A 27,213-nucleotide genomic window follows, 5' to 3' on the forward strand; every position below is an offset into this window, starting at 1 on the left:
ATCCCTAATGGGAATGTGATACTGCTATTCCAAAATGAAGATACTCATACTTGGCAAAGCATCACATTCAATACATTTTTTTTCCAAATCTGTCTCATTTTGTTAGTGTTAAGAATTTTGAAGGAGTATGATCTGAGTGATTCAAGGCGTATCCTGAAGTTGTAGAATGGCTGATGGCCAACTAGGCAATAATTTCTTCATTTAGGGTTTCTTGTACTGCCTTCTGACATCTCTTAATTATGGCCCTTATGAAAGGTTATTTGGTATATATTGAGCACTTGTCTGACTGGAATTATGATGATACAGAGTTTAAATTCTTGTGTGAATTCAATAGTCAGTAGATGCCAATGTAAAGGCACTCTGGTACAGATCAGTGGAAGGGCCTTGTCGCTTCCTGGTATCTTGCACTGCTATGCCAACGTCAGTGTCTATAAAACTTTTCAAAAGTTAAGAGCTCATCTTGACACCCTTCAGGTACTATAAATTAAGGAGTGACTTTTCACTTCATGTAAGCTAGTAGGTAGCCCTGGAGGGTGCTGTATCCCAGTTGCTACTGGTGTGTGTGAAATCTGAATGAATGATGTAAATCTGAAAAAAAAACAAACCCCAAACTGGATAGTATTTGTTTTGGCCTGTTCCATCAATTTGTACATCATACAAGCTTCAGTCATCCTGGAAGAGTTGTAGAGTTGTTAAGCGGCTCTTTCTTTTAGCAGTGGTCCCAGCGTAGGCATTTCCTGGTCTAATTGTTGCTGCTGTTAATTTTTGCTTGTCAGTCTGAGACGTGAACTAGGATACCCCAGTGCCTGCCTTCCCCAAGCCCTAAGAGATGTTAGGCACCTAGAGGGGTTGTCATTAGAGATAATGACAGACTTGTGCATGTTTACGCTTTACACCATGCATAGTCATCATCCTTCATTTGGAATAAAATTCTTTTCTTTTGCAGAGTTTGGGATGTAAATACAGGTGAAGTTCTGAACACGTTGATTCATCACAACGAGGCAGTGCTTCATTTAAGGTTCAGCAACGGCTTAATGGTGACATGCTCGAAGGACAGATCAATTGCTGTTTGGGATATGGCATCACCTACTGACATCACCCTGCGCCGTGTCTTAGTTGGCCATCGTGCTGCTGTTAACGTGGTAGACTTCGATGACAAGTATATTGTGTCAGCGTCAGGTGACAGGACCATTAAAGTACGTTGGCAGAGCGCTACCCTAGGGCTGCATGCCTACCAAGCCAGAAAAGCTTCTGAGCAGTTCTGTGTCTTTTTCTTCAGCATTCAGCTGGCTGCTTCCTCTTGCTAGCTGTTAATGTCTTTATGTGCATAACTAGGCTTGTAACATTTTTGTGGCTTCTGTCGTACAATTGCAAAAAAGTAAAGCCCATTCGCTGTTTGAGCTCTAGTCTCAAGGTATGGGTTGGTTTGTTAAATATGGCAACATTTTGTGCCTTTTTCCAAGTGGTATTTTCTATTTCAATTGGCAGTCCTGTTCCAGACATGAAATTTATCAGCAGTTGCCTTTCCTTGCCATGCCTTCCCAGCAGCTCCACCAGGCTTTGCCATGTTTGAAGAATTAAGAGCCTCTATTTGAAGATTATTACATACCAGAAGATTTGAGTTACCCAGAGCTTATTAATATAATAAAGGTGTTTCCACCCTTCCCTCTCTAGAACCAGAGCTACCTTGGACTGTGCCAAAAAGCTCTTGGCAGTTTAATGTCCAAATACCTGCCAGAGATCCCGCTGCACTCCGTGTTGGGAAATGAGCCACTGGATACTCCACGTTACAACTTCAATTACAGTTCATTAAAAATGGGCAAAGTTGATTGAATCATTTAATATTAAGAAAGAAGCAGCAACCAAACTTTTATGGGCCACAGTTCTGGCCGCCTTGTACTAGTGGATTGCTACTGATTTCTTTGGTAATGTGGTGTTCTTGCGTATGTGATAACTTCCGATTTTAAAAATGATTACTTACTGATATGCAAGCGTAATCAAGATTTTGAAATCATTTAGGGCCATCTCTACCACCTGCAAATTTTATATACAACCGCCCCCAACTTTTCTCATTGATTCGATGTGCGGCAGCAGTGCCCGTGGCTCTTGTCACCGCAAGGTCCCCACAGCGCCCACCTCCCGTTAATGCCGGGTAACTGCTCTTTGCCCACAAAAATACCCTCCCAGTTTTTGTTCCACTGCAGCAAAGGTCAGCCTCAGACCTCTTCTGTTTATGGATTCATAATGGCTTCTACTGAAATACAAAAACTTTGTTTGGGCGTAATACTCAAAAGAGCGTTTATCTTGTGTTTCACAGGTCTGGAGTACAAGTACATGTGAATTTGTTCGTACTCTGAACGGGCACAAGCGTGGCATTGCGTGCCTCCAGTACAGGGATCGACTAGTTGTCAGTGGATCTTCAGACAATACCATCCGGTGGGTGCCCACAAACTGCTGTTGGTGTGTAACACTGTACATTTCATGTGGAAAATAGGGTTTCCCCAACCTTTGATGCTGTCCCGCACTATTGCGTGTGAAAACATGCTTGGTGCACCTTGCTATTGGAGCAGATGATGTATGAATGGAACTTAACTCAGTGTGAGAGTGTATCACATCGCTGTGCAAAAGTAGGGCACTGAGGTTTATGACAGAGATAAACAAAACTTCTCTATTGCTGTGGTTTATCACCTTGTCTTCTGCTTGAAGAGATGGGGAAGACATTGGTCACTGGTTTTCTTAACTGCTTTCTGAACCTCTAATCATTGATTTATGCAGAATAGAAAAAAGCCTGCTGAAGTTTCCCAAGATAACACATATCCAGCCTTTACATGCGTGTAGTATCAAAATTAATTTTGCTATACTGCAGCTGCAACCCAGATTTATCTCTGAATTGCATGCAAGGAACATCTCGTGGTTCTCAGGCCTTTTGAAGCAAATTATGTGGTATCTCCCACAGAAAACCACTCTAGCATGCTTAAATTGCTGTGCGTGAGGCTAAGGGGCAGTGCTGAACCTGAAGTACTCAAAAGACTTTCTCCTCTGTTCTCTTAAGACTATGGGACATTGAATGCGGTGCCTGTTTAAGAGTATTAGAAGGCCATGAAGAACTTGTTCGATGCATCAGGTTCGACAATAAGAGGATTGTTAGTGGAGCCTACGATGGGTATGTTTTTGGAAGCAATTTAAAAAAAACTTTTTTGCCTTTCTTAACAAAGCATCTTGCGAAAGCCATTGAGCTTTGTGTGAGGGTTCTGTTCTGATGGATCAATATTTACCTGAGCAGCTTCTGCTTGAGCATTTCAGCGCAGCAGGCTGCAGTTTTAAGTTGCCAAGAAACTGCTTTTCTGGTGCTCTTTAGCACACTCCTAAACTGTGTTATCACTCAAGTTTGACTTTCCATAGAAAGTAAACTTTTGTTTGGCTGAAGTGACATCCCTTTGTTTCTTCACTCAGGAATTGCTCCTTGCCCCATCCTGTGTACTTAGTAGTTCAGGCTTTTCTATTTTTATAAGACAGCACCCTGAAAATGTTTATTGTGAGTGTAAATGTATCTTGTGGGGCTCCAAGAAGTCTTTAGTGCCCATTTCGGTTGGGTTGAGGGCAGGAGCCCCCACCGTTAGCGCTTCTGACTTGCTCGGTCTTTTCAGTGTGTAGTGGATCCATGACAGCTTACAATGTCCAAATTCTCCGTTTCTTTGTCTGCCTGATTTATACCTGTGGTGAGCAGTAGAGTGACTGAAAACAATTTTGGAGCTGTGTTTGTCTCAGGCCTTTTGTTAGGGTTCAGTGTCACACCAGGGTTGGCAGTCCCAGCCTAATTCCCATGGGAATTTTGCACCTTGCCAGTAGTGCTGTGAGTTTTTGAGATGTTCTGCAGTTCCAGCTGGCTTGCACATGCGTGGTCAGTTTGTCTTTCATAGAACCAGCCCACTTGGTCCAGCTCAAAGACATCACCGTATTTGCTGCTAAAAAGAAATACAAAACTATCTGTGTCTTCACGAGATTCAGCGTTAGTATTTTAGTGAAAATAAATTCTAACATTTTGCTTGATCCTGATGAGCTACCTGTAGGGAAGATCTGGCGTGCTTTCTATTGCTTTAGATGCTTTTCCTATGCCTATACTTGAAACAATGCTTTCCTAATGAGCTTCTTATTTTACTTTGTAGCAAAATTAAAGTTTGGGACTTGCAAGCTGCTCTTGACCCTCGTGCCCCAGCAAGTACATTATGCTTGCGTACGTTAGTGGTATGTAAAATTAATTCATTTGGGGTTATCTGAAATTTTTATTTGCAGGTGAGAGGCATTATTAGAGTGGGATAGGTGAGAAACTCGGGGTGTTTTATAAAGCCTAGGCTGCTGCTTATTATAAGAATAAAGAAGAATTTATATGTTGGTATATCCTGAATTATTTGGATCTGAGCTTAAAAGAAAGACTGAGGTTTTTCTAGTTTGAGATGCTTGGATACTCTAAAAAAAAAAAAAAAAAAAGTATCAGAATGACACCGTATCAAATTATTTCAGTTATTGGTGTGTTCCCCTAATGTAGGGCTGGCTTTAAATTTCCCCTTATTAAAAAGAGGGGAGGAATCTTGTGAGCCTTTCCCAAACTCTTCTCCTAACCCTTCAGTTTGGAAGGAAGAGATGTGAAGAGGGAAGGGAGGTTGAGACTGATTACCACAAGAACTCTAATCGCTTCAGAGAACTCTCAGATTTAAGGCTGTTGCTTAAGTTGGGGGCTTTTTTTGTAATAAGGATTTTGGTTTATGACAGTAGGCCTTATTAAAAATAGATTGGGGAAGTGAGTTCATTGTTCTTTTCACTGAAACGTGTGTGAAATTCTGCTTCAGGAGTCAGTTTGGCAAAGTAGTAGCAACCTAAAGTTATGGACTGTTGTGATGGAAACTGGTGTATTCAGCATGTGCTTGGCTTTTCCAACACCTAAAGAAGTGCTTACGTGGCTAGAAATGCTTCTTATTTTCCTTTCTGTTCGGTAGTCTTTGCAATGAGATGAGATTTAACTGTCCTTTTCCATGTGAATGCGGTGTATTCAGTTTCCCAGTAGAAGCGGGCTCTTTCCCTGCTGTGGGCATACTGCAGCTCCGGCCACGGCTGGGAGATCAGCCTGAGGTTTTGGTTAGTTCTCTAACGAAGGCAGCCTACTCTGTTTAAACATAGTAAAAACGGATAAGCAGGGCAAGCAGGAAGAACCCTTTCTGGGCCTCTAAGTGCCATTTTGAGATTTCTTGGAGTTGCCAGGGTGTGCACTCTGCCTCCCTTTCCTACGGCAGCGTTTGAACAGTCGCCTTGCCTGGTGAGCCAGCCGGAGCTGTGCCGGTCCGTGCGGCAGCGAGTCCCAGGCTGGGATGTGGGATGTGCACCGGGGCTGTACCGAGGTGGAGGTAGCGGCAGCCTTGAATGCAAATGTAATTTTTGAAAAAAGAGACGGAGCCCTGGCAGATTGCCCGTGCCAGCCCATCTTCTACATTGCTGCTTCTCGATTGATAGGCTGCTTTTGGCTGGAATAATCCCAGCCTCCACGGCTGGCCCCTCTGGGGGAGGCGCAGGGTTCACAAGCACTGGGTTTGGAAGCCGCGTGTTTTGCTGAAAAAGCCTATCTACAAACCCAGCTTTTCTTGAACTCGAGTGTGATTGTAACTGAGGGTTTCTTAACCAGCACTGCAGAGCTGGAACACACCAGCCTGTGCCCAGATACACGTGTGAGCGCAGAGGTGATGAAATGTTGCTCTCTTCTTACCTTGCTAACCAATTCTGTGTTGCTCACAGGAACATTCAGGACGTGTCTTTAGACTTCAGTTTGATGAATTTCAGATCATTAGTAGTTCCCACGACGATACAATTCTGATTTGGGATTTCTTAAACGTGCCACCCAGTGCCCAGAACGAGACCCGCTCTCCATCTAGAACATACACTTACATCTCCAGATAACAGTCTGCACTTTACTACCCTCAGAAGGTAAGTCTCCCTCTTACTGAATGTATTACAAATGTCTGAAATTATCATTCTGCCTGCAGGTTGGCTCAGTCAAAACAGCAAGGGGACGTTTTTCTTAAAGTAAAACCTATTTGTGCCACTTCTTTTACCATCTAACCTTGGTATGGTCATGCTTCAGCTTATAAAACTTGTCACGTTGTCTTACCCCCTTCTGTAACTCCTCCTGTTTGTAATTGGGTACTTCAGGTATTATGGAAAGTTACTAGCTATTCACAACTTTCTTGGAAATTGAGGAGACTTGGTGTGTTGCACAGGTAGTCCAGATACCGTGTGAAATCGAAGCCTTTTAGAGCCCTTGGTGCATCTGCTCACTATGTGAAGCTTTGTGACGAGCATTGTATTGCATCCCTAGTAAACTGAACGCGCATGTGATCTTTGGGCAAATGCTTATCTGAAATGAGCAGTTTTGTGATAATCACAAGAGTCGGGAAAGCTTTCAGAGCTAAAGATTACGTTGTGTTAGGCAACGTGACAACTTGGAGCTGTCAGAAGCGGTGCATGTGAACTTTGCCTATTTTGTTTCCCTTTTTCTGCAAGTCAGCTTCATTTAATTCTTGAAGCGCTATGGGTAAAAGCTCTGCTGTAGATCTGTTTGTTAGGACGGGGGATTCTTTTCCTTGTGTCATCTATATTACTGCCAACAATTGCACTTCAAACTATAAATAGCTGTGAATGCCGGGAAATGGCCTTACCAGGGCAGTCGCCCCTTTCTCCAGTGCTCCCTCTCTGCTGGTGCTGAGACTGGATGCGTCCAAGGAAGTGGAGACACCGCAGCGTTAAAAAGAGGCGTTAAAAAACAACATTGCCCCAACAGGAAGGATTTATTTTATTTGAAGTAGAAAATTAATAGTTTGCTTAAACATTGTGGGAAAAGATTTCTGTGTCTTCACGTGAGCATGGATTTCCATTATCTCTCTCTCTGTGTTTATCCCTGCTGTGGCAATGAGTTCCTCAGGTTTTTCTACCCCTTCTGTAGGCTCGTTCCTGGCTGGGAAATAAACTTTCCTTGTGAAGACACACTTTGCTGCTTTGAGATGCTGGTTCTTAAAAATTAGTTTTCTCGCACCTGTAAGCATTGCTCAGGAAGGTGTTGGCTGCCTTTCCTACTAACTGAACTACTCATTTTTTTTTTAAAAAAAAAAAAAAAAAGCCAGGCTAGCGTCCTCTCTGGATATGACACTTGGCTTGTTCCGTTTCGCAGAGGGTCACAGCAGAAAGCTGGTCATCGCTAGGCTGAGTGGCCTGTCCGTCCTCCTGAACCTGTATTTATTTAATATAAGCAGGCCCACGGTTAAGGAAAGAAGCCTTACGCTATGCTGATGAGGTAGCGTGCAGAATCAGCAGTTAACGGGACTTTCCCTTAAACCTGCATTTTAAGAATGCTGCAAGGGGGGGGTAGTAAAACTGATGGACTTCCTTGTCCTGCCTGCAGCAGGACAACGGACATCTGAGGAGGTGGGACTTGGTGTTTGTGCAGGGTGGGGAAGTGACTGAAAGACACAACTTGCTGGGAGGTAAATCCTGAAATTCCCCAAAGAGCCAGGTCCTACAGCATTGCTTACCTGTGCCTCCCACTTCAAAATTACTTTGATCCAGGATGACGTGCTTGCATCCTCGTTGTGGGGGACTTGATGCTGTCACTGATGGTAACGTCCCTAGGGATTTCCTGCTCCTTTTAAGATGGAGAACACTGCCGTTGGCTTCTGTGCCACCTGGGTCCATGCCTAAATGAACTTTAGCTGTGGGAACTCCAAGGCTTATTGAAGTTGAATGGTTTTCCATCTCTATGGAAAACATTTTTTTCCTCCTTTCAGAGTAATTCTTTTTTTTTTTTCTTTCCTTGCCTTCTCAAACAGATAGAATAGGCTCTGTGTGAAAACAACAGTAGTTTTAGGAACAGTCTCCATCTACCTTCCAGTCCATGTACCAGTGCTTTCTTCTGTGAAATTATAATTTGAGATTGATATTCTTTTTTTGGTTTTGTGGGGTTTTTTAAATACAGAAATATGTTTGGCAGGCTTCTTTTATTAGTTTTGATTCATGGAAAAGCTATACATAGTGTGTCTTAAGTGCAAAAGAAATTAGGAGTTGAATGAAATTTGTATCGGTTCGCTTGAGCAGCAGTGTGCTGGTGTCACTTCTTTTTTGCTTGCCACATGTGGCCCACAAGACCCACTGTCACTGAGATTTGTCAGTGAAATATGAAATGCCTTTGGCAGTGTTCTTGCGTTCAAATTCTGCACACTTGGACAGTTTTGCACAGCTTATGACTGACTTGTCCCGTGACGCACAACGGAAACCATGCAGATCTCCACATCCTGGGAGCTGTCGGGGTTGGTAATGACAGTCCCTTAATAATTGTTTCCTACGTAGGGGAGATGCTGCGATGTCACTTTTTGACAGGTTTGTCTGACTTCAGAGTCCAAAAACCATAATTCTACATGAAATTATGGTCAGACAGCTAATATTTCATTATGACATTTAATGAAACAGTTTTATATGCTTTCAAATGTTATAGTTTTCTGAATTTTGAAGCAGCCCTGTACACTTTTTTTTTTACAAGGCTTGCAATGTTATGCCTCTTCAAAGCAGATCATTTTTGACAGTCCTGGCAGTTGACTGCGAGAGTTTTATTGCTTTCTGTTGAATTCCTGTTGTTTATTGTAACATGATAAAAATTGTTACCATATGATGGTCTAATATTCTTATATTAAGCACTAGGCCTTGGGCTGGGGGAAGGGAAGTCAAGGGGAAGTACCTGAAGGTGTTTTAACCTTTCATGGGAATTTCGTATCAGAAGAGGGTGGCTCTCCGTAGTCCACAATAATGGCTTGGGGAAGTGGCAGGTAAAATCAAAGTTCAAATTCAGTTACACTAAGAGCTTGCGCTGTCTCCAGGCTAATAATGGAGTCGTGTGGCTGGAAAAAGTAACCAGAAGACAAAACCGCTTGAGTTCTTTGTCTGCCTTGTTAAAGCCCCTGTATTAAAGCACCTGAACTCGCATCTTGTGCAAAACTTGCTCCTCTGAAGGGTGGAGAAGAAAGGAGAATTTTCTCGCAGTTGTAGGCAGGTCACTGTTGCAGGAAAGAGCGTTCAGTGTGTAGCGAGACGCTGGTGGTTCACCCGCTGGTCCCCAGGAGGGCTGTTGATTCTTGCCGCGTGTGAGAAAACAGCCGCCCCCAAGGACTAGCACCGCTGAGAATCTGAACTCCGAGCATATTCTACAGCGAAGACAGTGTCCTGTGGAGGTGCATCTCCTCAAAGGAAGGGCTGCTAGCACTGAGGGAAGTAAGTGAGGGCGAGCACCCCCGTGAACGTGTTGCGTAAGCAGTGCGCTCCTCGCGGGTGTTTTGTCCTTTTAGTGTCAGCCTGGAGTGCACAAGGTGGTGTGAGCCTAACCTCCTCCAGATGTTGCTTTTTGATTTGTATCTTCCGACAGTTCAGCTTGTCTTTTGTCTTTTTCAGGGTTTCACAGTCTTGAACTACTGGATTTTTGGCTACTACATGCCTGAAGATGTTGATTGACAGCTAAAGTCAGAATGGGTTCTAGATGCTGTGTAGATGCAAAGCAGCACAATTCTATATCTAAATTTCTTAATCTTTCCTGCTCTCAGTGGTCGTCTTTGAATTTGCTACAAATTCACTGACTTCGAGTAGATGAATTTCAGAAGCCCATCCTTCCCTGCAATGAGAAATCCAAAGCTTCACATGTAAATTGTCCGTAGAAACTGAACTCTGATGGCTTGTTTTTCAGAAATAAATCAGAAGTCAAGAGAGGACTTGGCCTAATTTATATTGCTTTGCACTTTTGTCTGACTTTAAAGAAAAAACCTTCTCCAATGAAATTTGGGTGCCAAACACATACCCAGAATGTACAGAGCTTTGCTTTCAAAGTCACCATTGTCCTTTAGACTTCATGACAGATTCAGAGCCTGTTTTGTTTGATAGGAGTGTACATTGGACTCTTAGAAATATTTCTGAATTGCTCAGTAATATTTTTGGATTACAGTTTACTTGTTTCTGCACCAATAATTTCTTTTAAATTAAAGATTACCTGTAATTCAGGCTAGGTTATCTAAACTAGTTGTCTAGCACTGTCTTTTCCTTTTAACTGTGCTCTGTACTACAGCCGTCCCACGCTTCCTAATGTTTGGTATAGTAAAACCTTTCCATGTGTGCTTGCCTCATTTCAAATACTGTATAAGCATGTAGATATAATGTACATAACAGTGTAACCTCCGGGTGCTAGGAGTCAGGATTTCCTGACACTACACACTAATACAAAATGTGGTAGCACTTGGCAGCAGGATGTTCTAACTACTGGCACTGTAGGGGTTAATATGAGTTACCTAGACATTTTCTCTGCAAAAGGAGGTTTTCAGTATTCATTAGGATTTTTTTTTTTAATGGGAACTACGTATTTTAAAATGTAATTTCTAAACTTTTTAAAAATTAAAAAAAATGTTTAATTTATGTTCTGTATCTTATATTTTTGTGCCGCAGTATTTACAGGTGTCTTTCTTTGAACACCAGTAGGTCCTCACAGACGCCTGCTGATGTCCTTCTTTAGCATTAGTTTGGCTGCTCAGTGGAGAAGATGCCATGGGCCAAAGTTAAATTTATTTATGTTTGATTTGTAACACTTCCTTATGGTGGAGTGGAGGTCCCTTCAAGTCAATGCTCTGGTTACGACGCTGATTACCGTGCTAATTACCGTGCTAGTTTCCTTTCCTGTACCGATCACCTGTGACCATGTTGCGATGTCCTGGTCGCGGTTCCTCTTTGTTAGCATGCTTGTCTTCTTACGTTGTCATAGACTCCCCTCTTAATTTATGTGGTCATATAAATGCTACTGCATTTTTCTTATGTCGGAGTAAGACATAGATAAATGCAAACATGAATATTTTATCTGCGTTAGCGGTGTGTGACTACGCCTGTTGGTGGCTTTTCTTTTGTGCTTCAGTCAAGCTCAGCGTGAAATCCACCTGTTTTCCTGGGGAAGATGCGTGTGCCGCCACAGAAATGTGTTGTCATTCCTTCAATCGTTTGTACATTGTATATTTTTTGTCCTCTGGCAGCAGTTTCTTGGGTTTGCATTTTTCCCTTTTACTGTCAGCAAGGTTAGGGGGTGTCGGACTGCCGCGGGGTCGCTGCCGGCGGGACAGCCCTGGTCAGATGCATCGTTTCTGTCAAGCGAATTCCAAGAGAGCGTGTGTCAAGGTGTTACCGAACTGTTACACAAGTGCGACTTAAGGTTTTCTCCTCTTCACCCTTCACACTGGGAGAGGTGTTGGGGTCAGTGTTTAAGTTAACTCCTGTTTACGTATTAACTACAACGATATTTATTTCATCGAGATGACCGAACACGATGAAGTACAGAAGATGAAATACATGCTCCTAAGCGTCCATAAGATCACTTTTTGGTAAGCTTGACAGTAGTTCGTGAAAGTGTCTTACTTTACCCTACTCATCTAATAGCTTTAATATTAAAATGTTTTAAAAGGAAAAAAATCTGTCGCAGCCCTGAAGAAAAAGGTATTTGTTTCTGAAGAAGAGTCCTTTTTTTAAATGCATGTGTAAGATTTAAACTCCTGTTTTTCCTTGGGAGATAATGGTATTTGAACATGCAGTCTAAACTTCTTTGTGCTTTGTGTAACATAGCAGTGGACTTTTGTGATTGGCACCCAAGGAACTTGACTCCTGGGATTAATGGTAGTGATCCTGGCTGCACTCTGGACTTTGTTTTGCTAACCATAACTGAGCAACTGTACATTACTGCTATATTAATGTTTCAAAGCACTGGGATAGTCTAATTCTAACTTGTAATTATGTTTGCCAATTATCTGTTTGGAAAGTTGGTGTATGAACAGCTTCTTGAAACTGTTAAATTGTACAGATATCGTTCATGATCTAAAGCTTTGTACTGTGGAATGTGCTTAATAAAAAAAAAAGTTTGAACTTAATTTGTCAAATAAATAGATAAGTAATGTCATCTAACCAGGCGTTGGTATTACGCATTAGTTAACGCAAGCTCAGCCGCAGCCATGCTGATGTGGAGCGGGTGTTGGTAAGTGTTCGTTACCCTGCGGGCCGTGTTGGCTGCCGGCGGCCTCTGGGTGCCTTTCCCCAGCCGCTTTTCAGCACCCAGCGTACGGCGTGTGGCTACCAGGCCAGAGCCCTCCGAGCCCAAAAGGCATCTGCAGTGGCGCAGCTCCCTGCCTTGGCGGGGCCGGTGGTTCCTGGTGCTGCTTTGCCCATCTCCGCACTGCAGCGCGTGCGTCGGCAGGACGGGAGAAATGGGGCTCACCCGTCTCGGAGGCACTTGGCTGCAGCGCTTCCATGCCACGGGTCAGCAGAAACGTCGCAAGAATAGTGTTTTTCTTACTTTGTCAAGAACGCAGATAGAATTTTTAAAATACTACCCGTTTCCCTGGTTGCGAAAGCAGCCTGTGCTCATGCCCAGAGCCCCGCGCAGGGAAGGGGCTGTGCCGTGCTAGCTCTGCCTCAGGAAAGGCTTTTTCTTGGGTTTTCTTTTGCTAATGTGCAGTGGCTAGTGAGAACGAATGATGGAAAGTTCTTGTCTTTGCCTCTAACCCCTGGTCTTCTGTCTAGTTTTATTTGTAAGTTCAGTTCATTTTTAAACAATTTGAGAAGCTGCTGTGCTGAGGGGTTCACGAGTTGCTCCTGTTTGTTTCTGAAAGTTCAGACCAGCCGTGCCTGATGGTGCAGACTCTCTGCTGCTGCTCATGCCGTCGGCGCAGGGGGACCGGCCAGGGTCCTGCGGGCTTCTCGGGGTCAGGTACAAGTGCGGCAGGGGGTGAAAATGCCTTGTTACGTCACGTGCTTCGGCCTCTCAGTGGTGGAGCCGGCTTTGTGTGCCCACCGTGGGGCTCTCCAACAACCTTCTCTGGAAAGCGTTATTTTTTTCGTGAGGTCTATGTTGGGAGCACTAACCTGAAATGTTTGTAAAGGTGCTATGGACCCTGTGCTGAGGATATGAACAAAGTTCTGGCCGAGTATTAGCAAATTTGGTCTTCAAAATGTCTAGTGTAGGTTCCTTTTCATTCTCCGTGGCCCGCTCTGACACTGGATAATAATTTTCAAAGCAACACTGCTGCTGCTCAGATGGAGCTGCACTTCAGTGAGAGGAAAGCAAGTAAAATCTGTCATTTGTGCTGGAAGTGCACTGTGAGAAGTGAAGCCTCGCTGAACTGCTCAAAGGGGATGTGAATGTCTTGCTGAACAACATTATCCAAATAAGCCATGACAGCCCTGTGATACATCTGCTAAAATCTGCGGTATAAACTTTGAGGTCAAACTTTAAAATTCCATCTCACCTGGGTGGTCTTTGGGTTTTGTTGTTTTGTTGGTTTTTTTCCTTGCAGTTGTAGCCTATTTAAGAGTCATCTGTTAATTCCTTCCAGAGCACTTCCCTGTGAAGCCGTGGGCTCCTCTGCCGGGGCTCCCACCATTCTGGTGCGCTGGGGCCCCTTTGACTTTCACTGAGGGTTGGGAGCGATCTGCGGTGCTGGGTGTGATGCGAGTGATGCTTGACAGGCCGAGTGAGCGGGCAGGGACGTCCGCTCTGGGGTCTGGCCCTGGTTATGGAGGGGCCATGGAGCGTTCTCACCTGGCGCGGTGTGAGGTGGCCCTGGCCACTGACCATGTGGTGGTGGCGTGGTTGAACCCCAGGCAGCAGCTAAGCCCCACGCAGCCGCTCGCTCGCTCCCCCCACAGCAGGATGGGAGAGAGAATCAGAATAGTAAAAGTGAGAAAACGTGTGGGTTGAGATAAAGACAGCTTAATAGATAAGGCAAAAGCTGTGCGCACAAGCAAAGTTTGTTTATGTTTGTTCATTTAAAAAAAAATATGAAAAATAAGGAGTTTGCCTGCTGAGGGGGAGCCATGAACAGGTGCTCAGCCATCCCCAGGCCAGCAGGGCTCCATCACACGTAGGTCACTTGGGAAGACAAATGCCATCATTCCATTTCCCCCCGTTCCTCCTCCTTCCCCCAGCTTTATGTGCTGACCATGATGCCATACGGTGTGGAATAGCCCTTGGGTCAGCTGGGGTCAGCTGTCCTGGCTGTGCCCCCTCCCAGCTCCTGGTGCCCCCCCCCCCCCACTCGCTGCTGGGGTGGCTGTGGGGAGCAGAAGCAGCTTTGGCTCTGTGTGAGCACTGCTCAGCGCTAAGGAAGACACCCCTGTGCTAACAGCGCTGTTCCCAGCACAGATCCCGAACAGCCCCGTACTGGTGCTGGGAAGGAGACGCACTGGGCTCCAGCCAGCGCAGGCTGGGGTGGCCCCAGTTGCATCACGGGGGTCTCTGCCCTGGGCTGGTACCTGGCGCTCCTGGGGAGCGGGGCTGACCGCGGTGGCCAGCAGCTGGGAAGGGTTTGCATTTGGAGCTGAGGCGAAGGGCACCGAGGGGTTTGTGCCCCCGCGTTGGGGGTGACACTGTTCTCTGCCAGCTGCGTCCCTGTCCTGCTTGTGTGGCCATTCGCCCTCTGCGCGGCAGTGGGTTTGCCTGTGTGGGCACAGCCGTGGGCACCCTTTGTCAAGAGGATCAGAGGGGAAAAGCGCTCAGCGGAGAACTCCGTGTTATTTTTGTGAGATTCCTTTTAAAACTCTCATCCAAAGAGATGTTGAAGTGGGCTGGGCTGTTGTCCCCGAGCTGTGACTGAGCAGGCAGGTCTGGTGTTGGTGGCTCCCAGGCTCTGCTTTTCCCACGGGAGAGCAGTTCTCCACCTCCTCTGTTGCCCCAGGGAGGCAGCTGCCGCCCAACACTGCTGGGGCTGGTGCCATCACCGTGGGTGTCGGCGCGGGGTCCCTCCTGGCTTGCCCTGTGCCAGCACTGCCATGTCACCTCCTCTCGAGTCCAGCTCCACTCAGCCTGGGTGGCTGTTGAGGTCAGAGCTGTGTTGATGAGCTTAATTGGGTAGAAATGTACTTCAGTCTAATTAATCGATGGGAAGCATAACTGAAGGAGGCGGCAGGAGGGCGAGCAGCAGGTGGGTGCCCGTGGCGGAGTTGGGGTGTTTAGGCTGGACGCGCCACCCGGCCTGTCTGGGGCTTCTCAGCAGTGCAGGACTGGGCGCTGCAGGGCTGAGCTTTTGCTGGACTTGCTGCCCCCCTCCTCTGCTGCAGCACGATTTTTATCCCCAGATGCCTGTTCTTCATTTGCCTCTGCTCCTCGCCGCTTCCAGAAGCTTTTTTTTTTTTTTTTCTCCTGAGCAGCTGTGAGATGGAGAAGACCCGAGTGGGAAGTGACAGCCGGACTGTCGGGGTCGTGAGAAGGAGGTTGATGGGGGCCCGGTGGGAAAACTTGCAAAGCCAGGATGGCTGGCAGAGACCAGCGTGTGCAGGGAGCGCTTGGATGCGGAGGAACAGCTCGCCTTCCGTCCTCGGTGAGTCCGGCTGTGTTTCCGTGGAGGCTGTGCCAGGTCTGCGGTGCGGCGGGGGGGTTCAGGTGTTTGTTCTTGCCTGGCTCAGCTGTGGGGGCTGCCCAGCACAGTGCTGCAGCTGGGCAGACACCAAACTTCTTTACTGGGCTGGAACTGGGAACTTTAAATCTGGTCTGAAGGTAACAAGGCTGTCCACTGAGCGTGAGTGCCGCTCGTGAGTGCGTGCCCCCACCCCCCGCCCACCCCCGAAGCAGCTGGGGGCTGTGGGGAGGCCGGGCTGCAGGGCACTGTGGGGGGATGCTCTTGCTCTGCTGCAGCTCTGCACCTCCAAACCCTGCTGAGGGCCACCCGTGTCAGAGGCTGTGCGCTGTTGGATGCTCCAGCCTTAATTACAGACATAAGAAAATGTCAGATGATAGATTAAAAGATAGCAGCAAAGCAGGTATGTAACGGGATGCAGCACTGAAACCCCAGCAAGCGGCACAGAGCGGTTTTGGGGAGCAGCGAGGGGATGTGATGGGTGTCCTCCAAAAGCCATGGCTCAACACGGCCCAGCTCCTAGAAGGGATCTCAGATCTGTTGTATTCGAAACTGTTCTGGGTGTCAGGTGGAAACAATCGCGGAGGTGCTCGGAGCAAGGGTGGCTCAGGGCCAGCAGTGTGCTGGTGAAGGGGAAGGAGGTGGCAGCATGTGTCCCCTCCCACCCGTGCCCACAGTCCAGAGCTGCTGGCAGCAAAATGTTGTTTTACCCTCAACTCCTTCCTGACTGAGGCAGCAGGTGGCTGTAGGGCCTCAACAGGCCCCGGGATGGCAACAGGAAGGCTGCTGTGGCGGGCCTGCATGCTCGTGACATGCTCTGAGGGCTTAGGAGGCTGTAGGGGACCAGGACCCGTGCCTGGCCGCTCTGCAGCGCTCTGCTCCAGCGAAGGCTTTGGTGTCCCTGTGCTTTGATCTGGTTTCCAAGTGTGGGTGCTTCCTGCCAGCTGCATGGGGCTGTTAATCATGTCAGGAAATGTCTTATCCTGGCCCCTTTCCCCATTTCCATCGCAGGAGCTTTCCTGCCTCTTCTCCAAGGGATGTCCCTTTTGTCTCCGTGGGTCAGGGTTTCCCTCTGTCTTTCTGAGCTCCTTCACCCCCGAAACCCACCCTGCCTGCGCCCCCGGCATGCCCTCACCCCCAGCACAGTGCTACCTCCTGCCCCAGTGCCCTCTCGCACCTTTAGGCACCAAACTTAGGGGGCCAAGTTCTGCCCCACTGTGCTGGGGATGGCAGCACGGCTGTGCATCCCTGGGTGGCCACAGCTCAGAGGTTGTGGGTCCCTGCGCTTGGTGCCCACCTGGGCCGCAGGGGTGGGTGCTGCCAGCCCTGCCCGTGCCCCTGCCTGCGGGAGGCAGCCACTGCCCTCCCCTCCAAGAGCTGCTCAGCTGCACTGCGGAGCCGCTGCTTGCACAAGCCAAAAGTCTCCGGGAGGATCGGAAACAGCAACTTTCCCTTCTGGAGAAGCATGAGGGGTGTATATTTTTGGAGGTTTATTCTTGGTACTTGCTGGAAAGGCTCCATGAACAGCAGCTGCCATGTGTGCCAACAAGAAGAGAAGATGGATGGGGGCGAGTGCCCACTCCGGGGAGACGTTTTCCTTCTGGAGGAGGAGAACAAGCTGTAAAACGTTCCCGCTGCCTGTTTATGGATCCCCTGTGCAGGCGGTTGTTGCTTGGCTCCGGCACGCTCGTGCGAGATGTGTCAGCGCGGGAACGGCTTCCCTCGCACCCAGCAGCGTGAGCGGGGCAGCTGGGCTGCCGCGTGCCAGAGACGGCCCCAGCCCCGGCGAGTGGGGTGGCAGGGCAGCCCCTGGCTGGGTGGCCCCATTTTTTAGCTGCAGACAGGTCTTGGGCTGAAGTAGAAACAGCTTTCCTCATCTGAATGATTTAAAGAATTGCAGTTTCATCTTTTCCTTGGCACAGGCCAGTGCAAATAGAGAGATGCGTTTGTATCTCTTGACTGTTTTTTTTCCACAGTCAAAAATTTTGTATTTTCTTTTCTTCCATTTTTCCTTTGAAGCAGCCCTTTGAAGGTTTTATTTTTAATTTCCGAACACATCATGCTCAGAAGCAAAGCTTGCTTTTTTTCTGTAATTCTTCCACCAAGGCGAGCTGTCGATTCCATGTTGGAGGAGCAGGGGAGCGGGGGACCAGGCGCTTTGACTTTGTCAGATGAGTGTCTTGGCCGGGCGGGCAATGGGCAAAGTGGTGCCGGGCCCTTTGGCCGGAGCAGATCACGGGGTGCCTGTGGAACCCGGAGCAAAGGCTGCTCCTGAGCTGGCGCATCCCTCCAGCAGAGCCTGTGCTGAAAGGAAAGCTGCCTCTTCCACAGCCAAATCTCTTCCTTGAAGAGAAGAGACAAAGGTAAACTGAGGCACCAGGCCCCTGCACCCAACACCAGCAGCGCTCTGGGGCGTGCGGAGCAGGGGAGGGCTGGGTTCCTCCCCGCTGCTGGCACTCGCGGCTCCGGCTGCGCAGCCACCGTCTGCCCAGTGTCACGTACAACAGCCTCTGGCCACCCACGGGTACTGAGACATGTCCTTACCCCATCTGGGGCACCCTGATGGCTCGCTTGGAATAAACAGCTGTGAACAAAAGAGGTGCGTTGTGCCCAGCCATGGTGTGGCTTTTTGGGTTCTGTCTCCCATTGCCATCAGATTCACTTTCTCTATGTTCCGTTAAGTGATTCTTTCAGCTTGAATCTTTGCATTTCTTGTTACAAACATCAGCTTCTCTAGAGCATCTCTGGGAAGCAGGCGTTGAGCTGTGGGATGCGCAGCACTCAGCCTTGGATTTTTCCCAGGCAGTGGCTGGTCCTGGGTGTGGCGGAGCCTCCTCACACTCAAGGTTTTGGGATGCTCTGAGCAGCAGCTCTTTTAAACAGTAGCAGGAGCTTTGCAGGTCTCAAATGGGCTTGGCTGCCGGCTTCCCCAGCTCTTGGTGGCAAGGTTTGCCTGCGCTAATTTGGGAATCATTGAGCAGCCCATTGTACCAGTTCATTAAATCTTGCAAATGGGAATGTTTTTGAAGGAGGGGTGTGTTCATGATTAAAAAAAAAAAAGGAAGAAAGGCTCGAGTAATCCAGTCTCTTAAGGTTTCATAAGCCATTCAGTCCCTTAGGGTTTCATGAGCATGTGAACTTGTTTATGTTTTGAATGAGCGAGCTGCTATTCACAAGAGGTGGGAAAGAAAGTGCTGTGAACACTCATGCTTTGTTTTTTAATGACAGAACAGTCTGTCTAAGAAGCCCCACGTGGCTGTTAATTGTGTGGTGCAATTTCTTCAGGGAGGGCTGCAGTGAGCAGCCACCAGGCTTGTTCTCCTCTCTGCCTCTCAGCAGGGTCAACCCCTGCAGCGGTTACTCCTCAGCAAGCAGCTGCTGGGGCTTCGACTGGGAGCTCTGAAGGGATTTGTCTCTGGGCTGGTTGTTGCCTTCTCAGGGTAAGGGCTGATGCATGCCATGCCCCGTCACCTGGCACTCAGCCAGAGGAGCTGATCCGTTGGCCTGGGCTCCATCTTACCTGCATCCGTGGGAAGATGCTCTGCCAGTTGCCACCTGACCCCTCCTGTGCTCCCTGTCATGCTCACTGTCCTGCAGGCGAAGTAACAGGGACAAAAGGTCACAAAAGGATTCAAAATAATATCTTCTGTGGGGTTTTTTTCCCCATTGATTTTTAATAGCTTTACTGAAATGAATCTGTTGCTGAGGAAGTCAAGTGATGGGAAATATGTTTCTCTAATATGGTTGGCAAAATCCTTGTGTATTTTATAAAAAAAAAAACCAAGCAAACAAAAAACAGACAAAAGATGTAGAGAGGTTTCAGAGTCTGAATCTTTCCTTTGGAAGGAGATCCTGGGACTTGTGTCTTTCTGCACCTTTCAGCCTTGTCCTGAGAGAGGCTGTTTCCCATGGGAGCCACCTGCTAAGTGTGGGAAGCAAGTTACGGGACTGAGTTCTCGGCACTTTTCCAAGAGAGTGAGGCCAGATTCATGCCCTCGGCATCTGTGTTTTTACAGCACCAACCACAATATCCCATTGGATCAAGATCAAAGCCTTAGTCCTTCTTTTCAAGGTGGGTAACAGCCTGGGCTATGGATTCCTGGCAGCCAAAAGCTTCCAGCCTGAATTAAACAATGGGCACCGCTGGCAGCGTGGATGGGCACAGCACGTCCCTGCAGGACACGGACCCTCCTCTGCCCTGCGAGCCAGGGGATGCCCAGGAGTGTCACAGCACTCTCCAAACTAGGCAGCTGCAACAAGGTCTTTTACCATCTCATACCAGCACACTCTCCATACAGCCTCTCTGCTGCCTTCTCCTTGTCTCACCTCATCCAGGGTGTGTGTTCTCTCTCTGCTTCTTCTTCTCTCACCTTCTCTTCCCCAGCTGCTCTCTCTTCATCGGCTCTCAACCACCTAACTTAACCAGCCACAGCTGCACCTTATCTACATCGGCCAACCCACCACCCCTGAAGCCAACCCACAGTTGTATATTATCATTGCTAATTAACCCAGCTTCATTCCTCTACACAGGAGCACAGGGGCGTCCTGGACACTGTTCCACCCTTCCCGAGTGCCACAGCAAGCCTCGGAACCAACTTCTCCTAAGGAAAGAGCATAGGCATCATACAAACAAAGATTCAGGAAGGATCCGCTTCTCCACCTCACTCCAACAGTGCTTTTCCTAAGAATCCCAGGCCAGACCCAACCTCTGGGAATGCAGCCCTCCCTTGCACGTGCTGCTCCACCGGCAGAGGTGGAGGGAAAAAGCGCCATGAGCCAGACATTAGCCGCATTGCTTAGAGCACCGTTGAAACAGACTGTGACCATCACTGCCATTTAAAACCCACCCTTGGGGATGCTAAAATTGCATTTTGGTTGCTCTGTCGTGGCTTGATGGGTTTTTCTTGCGATGCAGGCTCAGCCTGCCGAGCTGACGGCCGTGCTCTGTGTCACTGGCAGGTTTTATGGCCACCCTGTGCAGCACCGGGCCCCGCGTTCCTGCTGCTCACCATGCCACTGCTCTGGAGGGGATGCGCTGGAGCATTAGTCGGCTTTTCCAAGCTCCAGCTTTTCCCTGGATACTTTAAAAGCATTTGCGCTATGCTCTGTGGTACTGAAACAGGATGCGAGTCAGTTGTTAATCACTTACACACCAGGAAAAAGTACTGCTATGGGAGGCAGCGTCTTCATGGGAGTGCTGTCTGCCTTCTACAGAAATGCCTTTTGTTTTCCAATATAACCAGAATTCAGGATATTAAGATGACAAAAATCAGCAGTGATTACCCGAACCTATAGCTAATGTCTTGAAGACCTGATTGGGGCTGAGTCCAGATGCTGTAGGAGGATGACGGACTTAGTTAAATCTTGACGGATTTGATCTAGAACTCTCTTGATTTAGTTGTCTGAGCTCACGCAGTTTCCCTTGGTGTTTCCACTATCAGTAAATAATGTGGTATGTGCCCACTGAAAGCTGTCAGCGCTGGCTGGAATTTTTTATCCTTATTTTCCTTTCATTTTAGCATTTAGATTATCTTTAATTTTCTAAATAGTAATTTAACAAGCCAAAATTACAACTGATCCAAAGAGAGATTCCACAGAATTTTCAACATAGTTTATGCAGCTCTGCCCAACATAATTGGATGTATCCAATTAGGCATTAGAAATTAACACCTTTTGTCTGTTTGGTAATGACTTAACGCTGCTCCGCTGCCTTGCCTAAGCACCACCAGCGCTGTGGGAACAGTATTTAGTTACGACTGCATCTGGAAAGGTTTGGAGTTCGACCACCCTCTCTCACCATATCATCTTTCCTACTGTCTGATCGCGCTGTAAACCCGGAGCAGCCCTCCTGGCCAGGTAATCCAGCCGTGTCAGAGGAATGCAGGTTCTTCTTGTCTGTGGGATTTCTGGTATCAGCACCACGAAGCTTCTTGCCAGCAGATGAACCCAATGATCTTGCAGGTCTTTCTTGTCTAAACACGGCGTCCCTGATGAGTTTTACACGTGTCTGCACTCCTCACCATGCAGCGTGCTTGTCTGCACTGCGGCGGCTCCTCGGAGGTGGTGTGGGGGGAACTGGTTGAGAAAAGACGCTTGGAAAACTCAACGCACGCATCATCGACTCCAAATCCCCCGGGCTGGTTTGGCAAGTGATAGGCAAAGACATCCTGCCGGCTCCTCCCCAGCGCTTGTAGGCATCCGTTTATCTCGGCACATGCTCCTGGCTAGCTCGCAAACCCTTGTCACACTTTACAGCAGATGCCACGAGACTCAGGCTGTGAAAGGAAAAGTCCAAACCACCAGCATTTGGATCGAAACACACACTTTTCCCTCCTGAACAGGATTGTGCTGAGTGAGGAAGAGAGGCGCGGGGAAGTGGCCAAGGTGGTGTTGCCCCAAACCTCTGCTTCCCCTTGGGCGGGAGGGAAAATGGCTTCCTGGGTTTGCACGTGGACCTTCGGGTCTGGGGGCACAGGCACAGATGGGCAGGTCGCTCTTGGTGCACAGTCTGGCCATGATCTGCCCAGGACCCTTTGCACCCCCTAATCCCTGTCCTGCTGCTCCTTGGCTCAGCACCCATCCCTCCTTGCAGCTCCTCTCCGTTTGATCCTGGCCTGCAGACAACGGAGGAGTGCAGGGGGGCACGGGGAGGGGAAGATCAGCACAGCGGCAGCCGTAGGGTCTGCCACAAGTGACGCTGCAGGGGGGAAGTTTGCTTTGCAGAGATGCCTCATCCATCCTGGTGTTCTTAGAGAAACCAGCCTGGATCTTGCTCAGCACCTCCCGGATAAAGGCAGCCATGGTGACCGGCGGGGGGGGGGAGCCCTTTTCCTTGTAAGCTAAATCTAATCTGGCGGGCACCCATCCAGCAGTCCCAGGGTGACCAAAGCAGGATGGATGTACAACAGCGGGGCCGTAAGGTCCAAAGCCATCACTGACCGCCCCCGTGCTCGCCTGTCCGGGCTGCAGGGACCAGCGCTGTGCGCGTGGGACTCGCAGGCTCTGGGAGCGGAGGAGCGTGGCGGCCGGTGGGGGCTGCATGGCCAACGCTGGGCCTCGGCTGCAGCTGTGCTGAGAGTGAGGCGCAAGACTTGCTGACACCATGCTGTTGGGGTCTGTTTTCAGCAAGAAGTGAGCTGTTGTGCTGAGCAAGGGAAGGGTGGAGAAAGCTGCTGCGTCCTGGAATGATGGCACTGGTGGCAGATGTGACAGTGGAGAGCTGCAAATGCCGTCCCTGGGCTCTGCGTGAGCCTGCACTCTGGGCTGCGTGGGGCTGAACCGGCCCTCCCGGCCCTCCCCATCTGCCCACATCTTACTTGGGAAGTGGGAGTCAGCCGAAGTCGGTGGAAGGGCAGCGGCGGAGAGGGAAGGGACTCTCCAGCCCTCCTCTGCCCTGCTGCCAGTTTGGCTGTAGGCCCTGGTAGCCGTTGGCTGGGGAGCCCACCCAGGCACAGGGCGGGAGAGGGGCCACACTCTGGTGTCCGTCCTGTGGGAGCCTGGGCTGTCCCCCCAGGGAGGAGGTAACCCCTGCAGGGACGGACAAGCTGCCCGCAGCTGCCAGCCAAGGGCGCAGCTTTGCCAGGACCTGGCTCTCCTCCCTGGGGCGCCCAGACACCGCGGGCAGCAGCCCCAGCAGTCGTGCCTCCCCCCGAGAGAGCCAGCGGGGGGGGGTGTTCAACAGGAGCCTGCGCCATCACACCCGTCTCTGCTTGGCTGAGATGATGGGAAGCTGCTGAACACCAAACCCTCCTCCGGTGACATGGGCGATGCTCCTGTGTCCATGGGCTGCTCCACGGGCAGCACTGAACCCACTAGGAGCTGCGCGCTGCCACGGACACCATCGGGCTGAGTGTGAAGCACTGGAGGGCCCTGAAGAGGAACCTTCTCTTCGTGATGGTTCCTGCCTCTGTGTCTGGCCGATGGACGTGCCTCAGGAGTGAAGTTCAGACCAAAAGCCAAGCGTCCCCGAGCCACCTGAGCGCAGCCACCGCCGTTTGCCGGTCCGGAGAGACCCTGCTGAGGACAGATGATGCTTTGCTCGCTAATCGCATTTCAGGACATATAATCCTTACTTCACACTTTTTCCCAGACAATATCTTTCCATATAATCTTAATGATTCCTGCTGCAATAACAAATAGGCAGCCCTGAGAATAACTTCACACTTAATTGCTCGTGCCAAGAATCTCACCACTTGGCCCTTCTTTGGGTGTTTTCCCTCCAATCCATCTGCACAAACAGAAGTGGGCCAGTTCTGTGCCTCAGGAATGAGGAGATAAAAAGGCAATAATTTATTTTTCCACCAAAGCTAGAAGTATTTTATAGAATTTGCTAAAGTTTTTGTTTCAGGAAATTTCATCATGTCTCCAGGAAAAAAAAGCGTCTAATTGGCCTCAGATTTTCTAACTCCCTTTTCATTTTTGTAATATGAGGAGGTCTAGGTCATCTCAAGGTCACTGCAGTTAGTGTTGCTTTAGTGCACCTCTGTGGATACCTCGTTTCTGCAGCAGTTTTTCCTTTAAAAACAGCCCTAGCCTGCTGCTGTAACAGCCACTTTCTTTGGCAACAATTTGCATTCCTTTAGCATATGGAAATATTTTTTAAAACACATACCAGTGTATGCTGCTTATAGGTGAAACTCTCCATCAGAAATGGAGCAAATGCTTCTAAGCTATCTGAATGTTGTAAAATGAAAGAAAAAAAAAAAAAAAAGAAAGAAGAAGAAGAAGAATAAATCCCTCAGCTTTTAACTGAAATGGGAAGCTGCCCATTTCCCATTATCTAGACTGGAATCCTAGTTAATGTCAAAATAGAATGCTGGTGGTTATCAAATCAATAAAAATGTTTTGCTTGGGAAAAATTTAATTTTACCACCCTCCCAAGACTTCCTGCTGTCTTGACATGTCGGTTTACATAGCTTCAGCTGGTGAGTTCATTCCAGCCTGGGTTTAGTTTGATTTTTCTGATCTATCTCAGCAAAGCTGTGGACTCCAAATTTTTTATCTTAGGAAAAATTGTTATGTGGTACCTTGAAAATGGAGCAAATGCTGAGTCTGTATATGCTGTAGAAACACAGGTGTTTTTTTTAAAAAATGAAAGTGTGGGCACCTGAATGACCGGAGTTTTCTGAACAGATAAAGTCAAAAAAGGATGGGAGAAAGGAGGTGCTATCCCTGTTCGGCGCTAAGGAGCTGCACCACGGGGGAACGGCGCAGGTTACATCTCGGATGAAGCCTGTACCCGATCAGTGCACTGCATTAACCTCTGTGCCGATGCTTTCTACAGCAAGGCTTTCCTTCGGACGTGAGCATCTCAGGCTGGGTTACCGGCTGTTTCAGCCGCACATTTAAAGCCGAGCTGATGCGTACTACATGTACCCCCATGTCGCCTCCAGCTGGTTTTGTCTCTTCATGCTGCTGGTGTCAAAAACTGGCAAAAATTAGCAAATTGCCAAATGAAAGGCTCAAATGCAAGTGAAAAGGGGAGGGGAGAGCCTGGGCAAGCATAGTGAGGGCAAATATGCTGCCACAAAGATGTGATAGGCAATATGATCTTTTGAATTTTCTAGTAATGCTGAGGAAGGACAAGCTGCCCGGCTCTGGGAGGGGAGGGAGAAGAGCAGTGGGGTCCTTAGTGGCCTGCCACAGCAACAGCCTGGCGCATCGTCCCAAGCATTGGAAAGGCTTGGTGGAAAGATGGACCGGCTCAAAGAGCAGGGCATGGCAGCAGGCAGCTGCCAGGTAGCTGGGTTAGCTTCACCGTGGCATACATTTCCCGAATTTATGGGGGCAGTTGGTGGACTAAGAGGCCGGGAAAGCACCTGGTGATATGATGCTAGGGAGCTTAATTATAAACAGGACTTGGAAAAAGATTGGTGTGGAAGTGATTGTGTTACCATGGAAGATTTTTTTTCGGTTTTAGATAAGCATGTGGTCAAGCAGAGTGCCAGCATGGATCCTAAAAAAAAAAAAAAAAAAAAGGGGAGGGGGGGGGGAGAGAAAGAGAGAGAGAGGGAGAGAGAGAGGGAGAGAGCGCTTGCACAGCAGTTTGAATCTCTTGCTGCAGATACACTGGTCCTCACTTACCCCCAGCTCTGACTTCAGGTCACACCCAGAGCAGTCCTTCTGGAAACATGACAGAAGCACAGGTTTGGGAAGGAGGTGAGTGTGCATCGTTCATCTCGAAAAAATACCGTATTTTCACTAGCAGCATCCTTACTGCTCTGTGAAAAAACAACTGTGTGCCCACTGCCAGTGATGCCTTAAGAGAAAGCTGTAGTGGCCTGAAAGGCAAGAGAGGGCAAACTTTGCTTTGCTAAGGCTCACGTTTCAGCAAACGGAAAGGCTGTAAATGCCTGCACTGCTTGCCTTGACAGGGGTTGGAAAGAAAATTGGAATGGAGGGAGAAAAATCATATATTCAGAGCAAAGGCAGCAATGAAAGCAATACCAAAATTTGCCCTGCCTGGCCAGCCCGGCAAATAGTGATGCTGAAGAATGAATTAACTTTTCCCTCAAAGCCATGCTTGCAGGGCCTGGCTCGCTGCAGAGGGGCTGCAGCAGGCACCGGGTGAGCAGGTGCTTGAGCGAATTTGCACACCGTGACAGGCACGTAATGCTGGCACATGCAAACGTGCTCGCTCACCTGCCCTCCCCGGAGCACCGGGCGCTTTGAAGTTACTTTGGGAGATCTCAGGGAGCAGAACGTGGCCTTCCAGAACACAGGGGGCGGAGGAAAGACGCATCTTGGCTTATTTCTGTAAGACAAATATTCCTGTTACCGGGCAAGAAAACAGACGAGAGGTCCTCCTGAGTGTTCCTCTTGGTGTATTTGCTGGGATCCATGCAGTCCCTAAACACGGATAGTTGCAGTTTTGAGTCTGTATATATGGAACAGTTTCTTGCTTGTACTGCGTTTGTCTCTGCCACGCTGCCACTTCTGAATATGCACATATCTGAGGTCTTTTTACTTTGCAGAATCCTTGGGGAAAATAGGAAGCCTGCAGGCATTCGCATGGGAAGCGTTGCACGTTAGATATGATGGGGCCTCATTTAACGCAAGCGCAGGATGTAAAGGTGTGGACAAAATGCCCTAAATTGCTTGGTGACATTTTGTTGCAATGACAAGCAGTGCCATCAAACAAGTACAACATGTGCAGCTTGCTTGCTTGTTTGGGTTTTTTTCCCCCTGTGGTTCTTTTGGAGTCCATAGTTGTTTTGCATGGATGCAAGAGGGAAAATGAATGTAGAGACTGTATTTGGCTAATTAACCTTAGAGCAACATAATTTCTTGGGAGCAATGCCTCAAAGCAGATTTAGGGCAGAACTTCCTTACACTTTTCTCTTTTCTGAGTCACATTTTGCTTATTTTCCAGTTGCTGTTAATCTGAGATGTACCTGCATCAGTAATAGTGCGTTTGGGTTCTCTGTGTGCTTTGGTAGCTTTCTACAGGTGAAATTCTTTTATTAAGCCTGGCTTAGTCAGATTATTTCCTTGGTATAAACTCAGCCACGACACTATTTCAGACGGCAGTCAAAGCGGCGTGGTAAACATCCCAGCCATGAAACGGAGCTGGAGCGGGGGCTGAGGTTCTGAGCAGCCAGCATGAGTGCGGGCTGGCGGGGAGCCCCCCCTCATTCGGAGATGTGGGCTCTGGTTCAGTTCTCATCTGCTCGTTCATGACTTTACATGAATCATTTCACTCGGCCACGATAGGACCTTGATCTTGCTTAGGGGCCCTTATTCCACAACCATATACAAA

At 48.4% G+C, this 27,213-nt stretch overlaps 1 protein-coding gene across 5 annotated transcripts in view; it reads left to right on the forward strand.

Moving 5' to 3' along the window:
- The window catches only part of FBXW11 (F-box and WD repeat domain containing 11), a 74,582-nt gene extending 62,607 nt beyond the window's left edge, over positions 1 to 11,975 (forward strand). For all 5 annotated transcript variants that reach the window (XM_080398570.1, XM_080398571.1, XM_080398568.1 and 2 more), the window contains 6 exons: positions 947 to 1,196; positions 2,318 to 2,436; positions 3,053 to 3,163; positions 4,167 to 4,245; positions 5,785 to 5,973; positions 9,478 to 11,975. In XM_080398570.1, coding sequence (XP_080254696.1) covers positions 947 to 1,196; positions 2,318 to 2,436; positions 3,053 to 3,163; positions 4,167 to 4,245; positions 5,785 to 5,946 — 721 coding nt within the window. In that variant the 3' untranslated portion in view covers positions 5,947 to 5,973; positions 9,478 to 11,975. The remainder of the gene's footprint in view (positions 1 to 946; positions 1,197 to 2,317; positions 2,437 to 3,052; positions 3,164 to 4,166; positions 4,246 to 5,784; positions 5,974 to 9,477) is intronic.
- The last annotated feature ends 15,238 nt before the right edge of the window (positions 11,976 to 27,213 follow it).

Source organism: Falco punctatus, assembly GCF_963210335.1.
Source record: "Falco punctatus genome assembly, chromosome: 8".
Lineage (NCBI taxonomy): Eukaryota > Metazoa > Chordata > Aves > Falconiformes > Falconidae > Falco > Falco punctatus.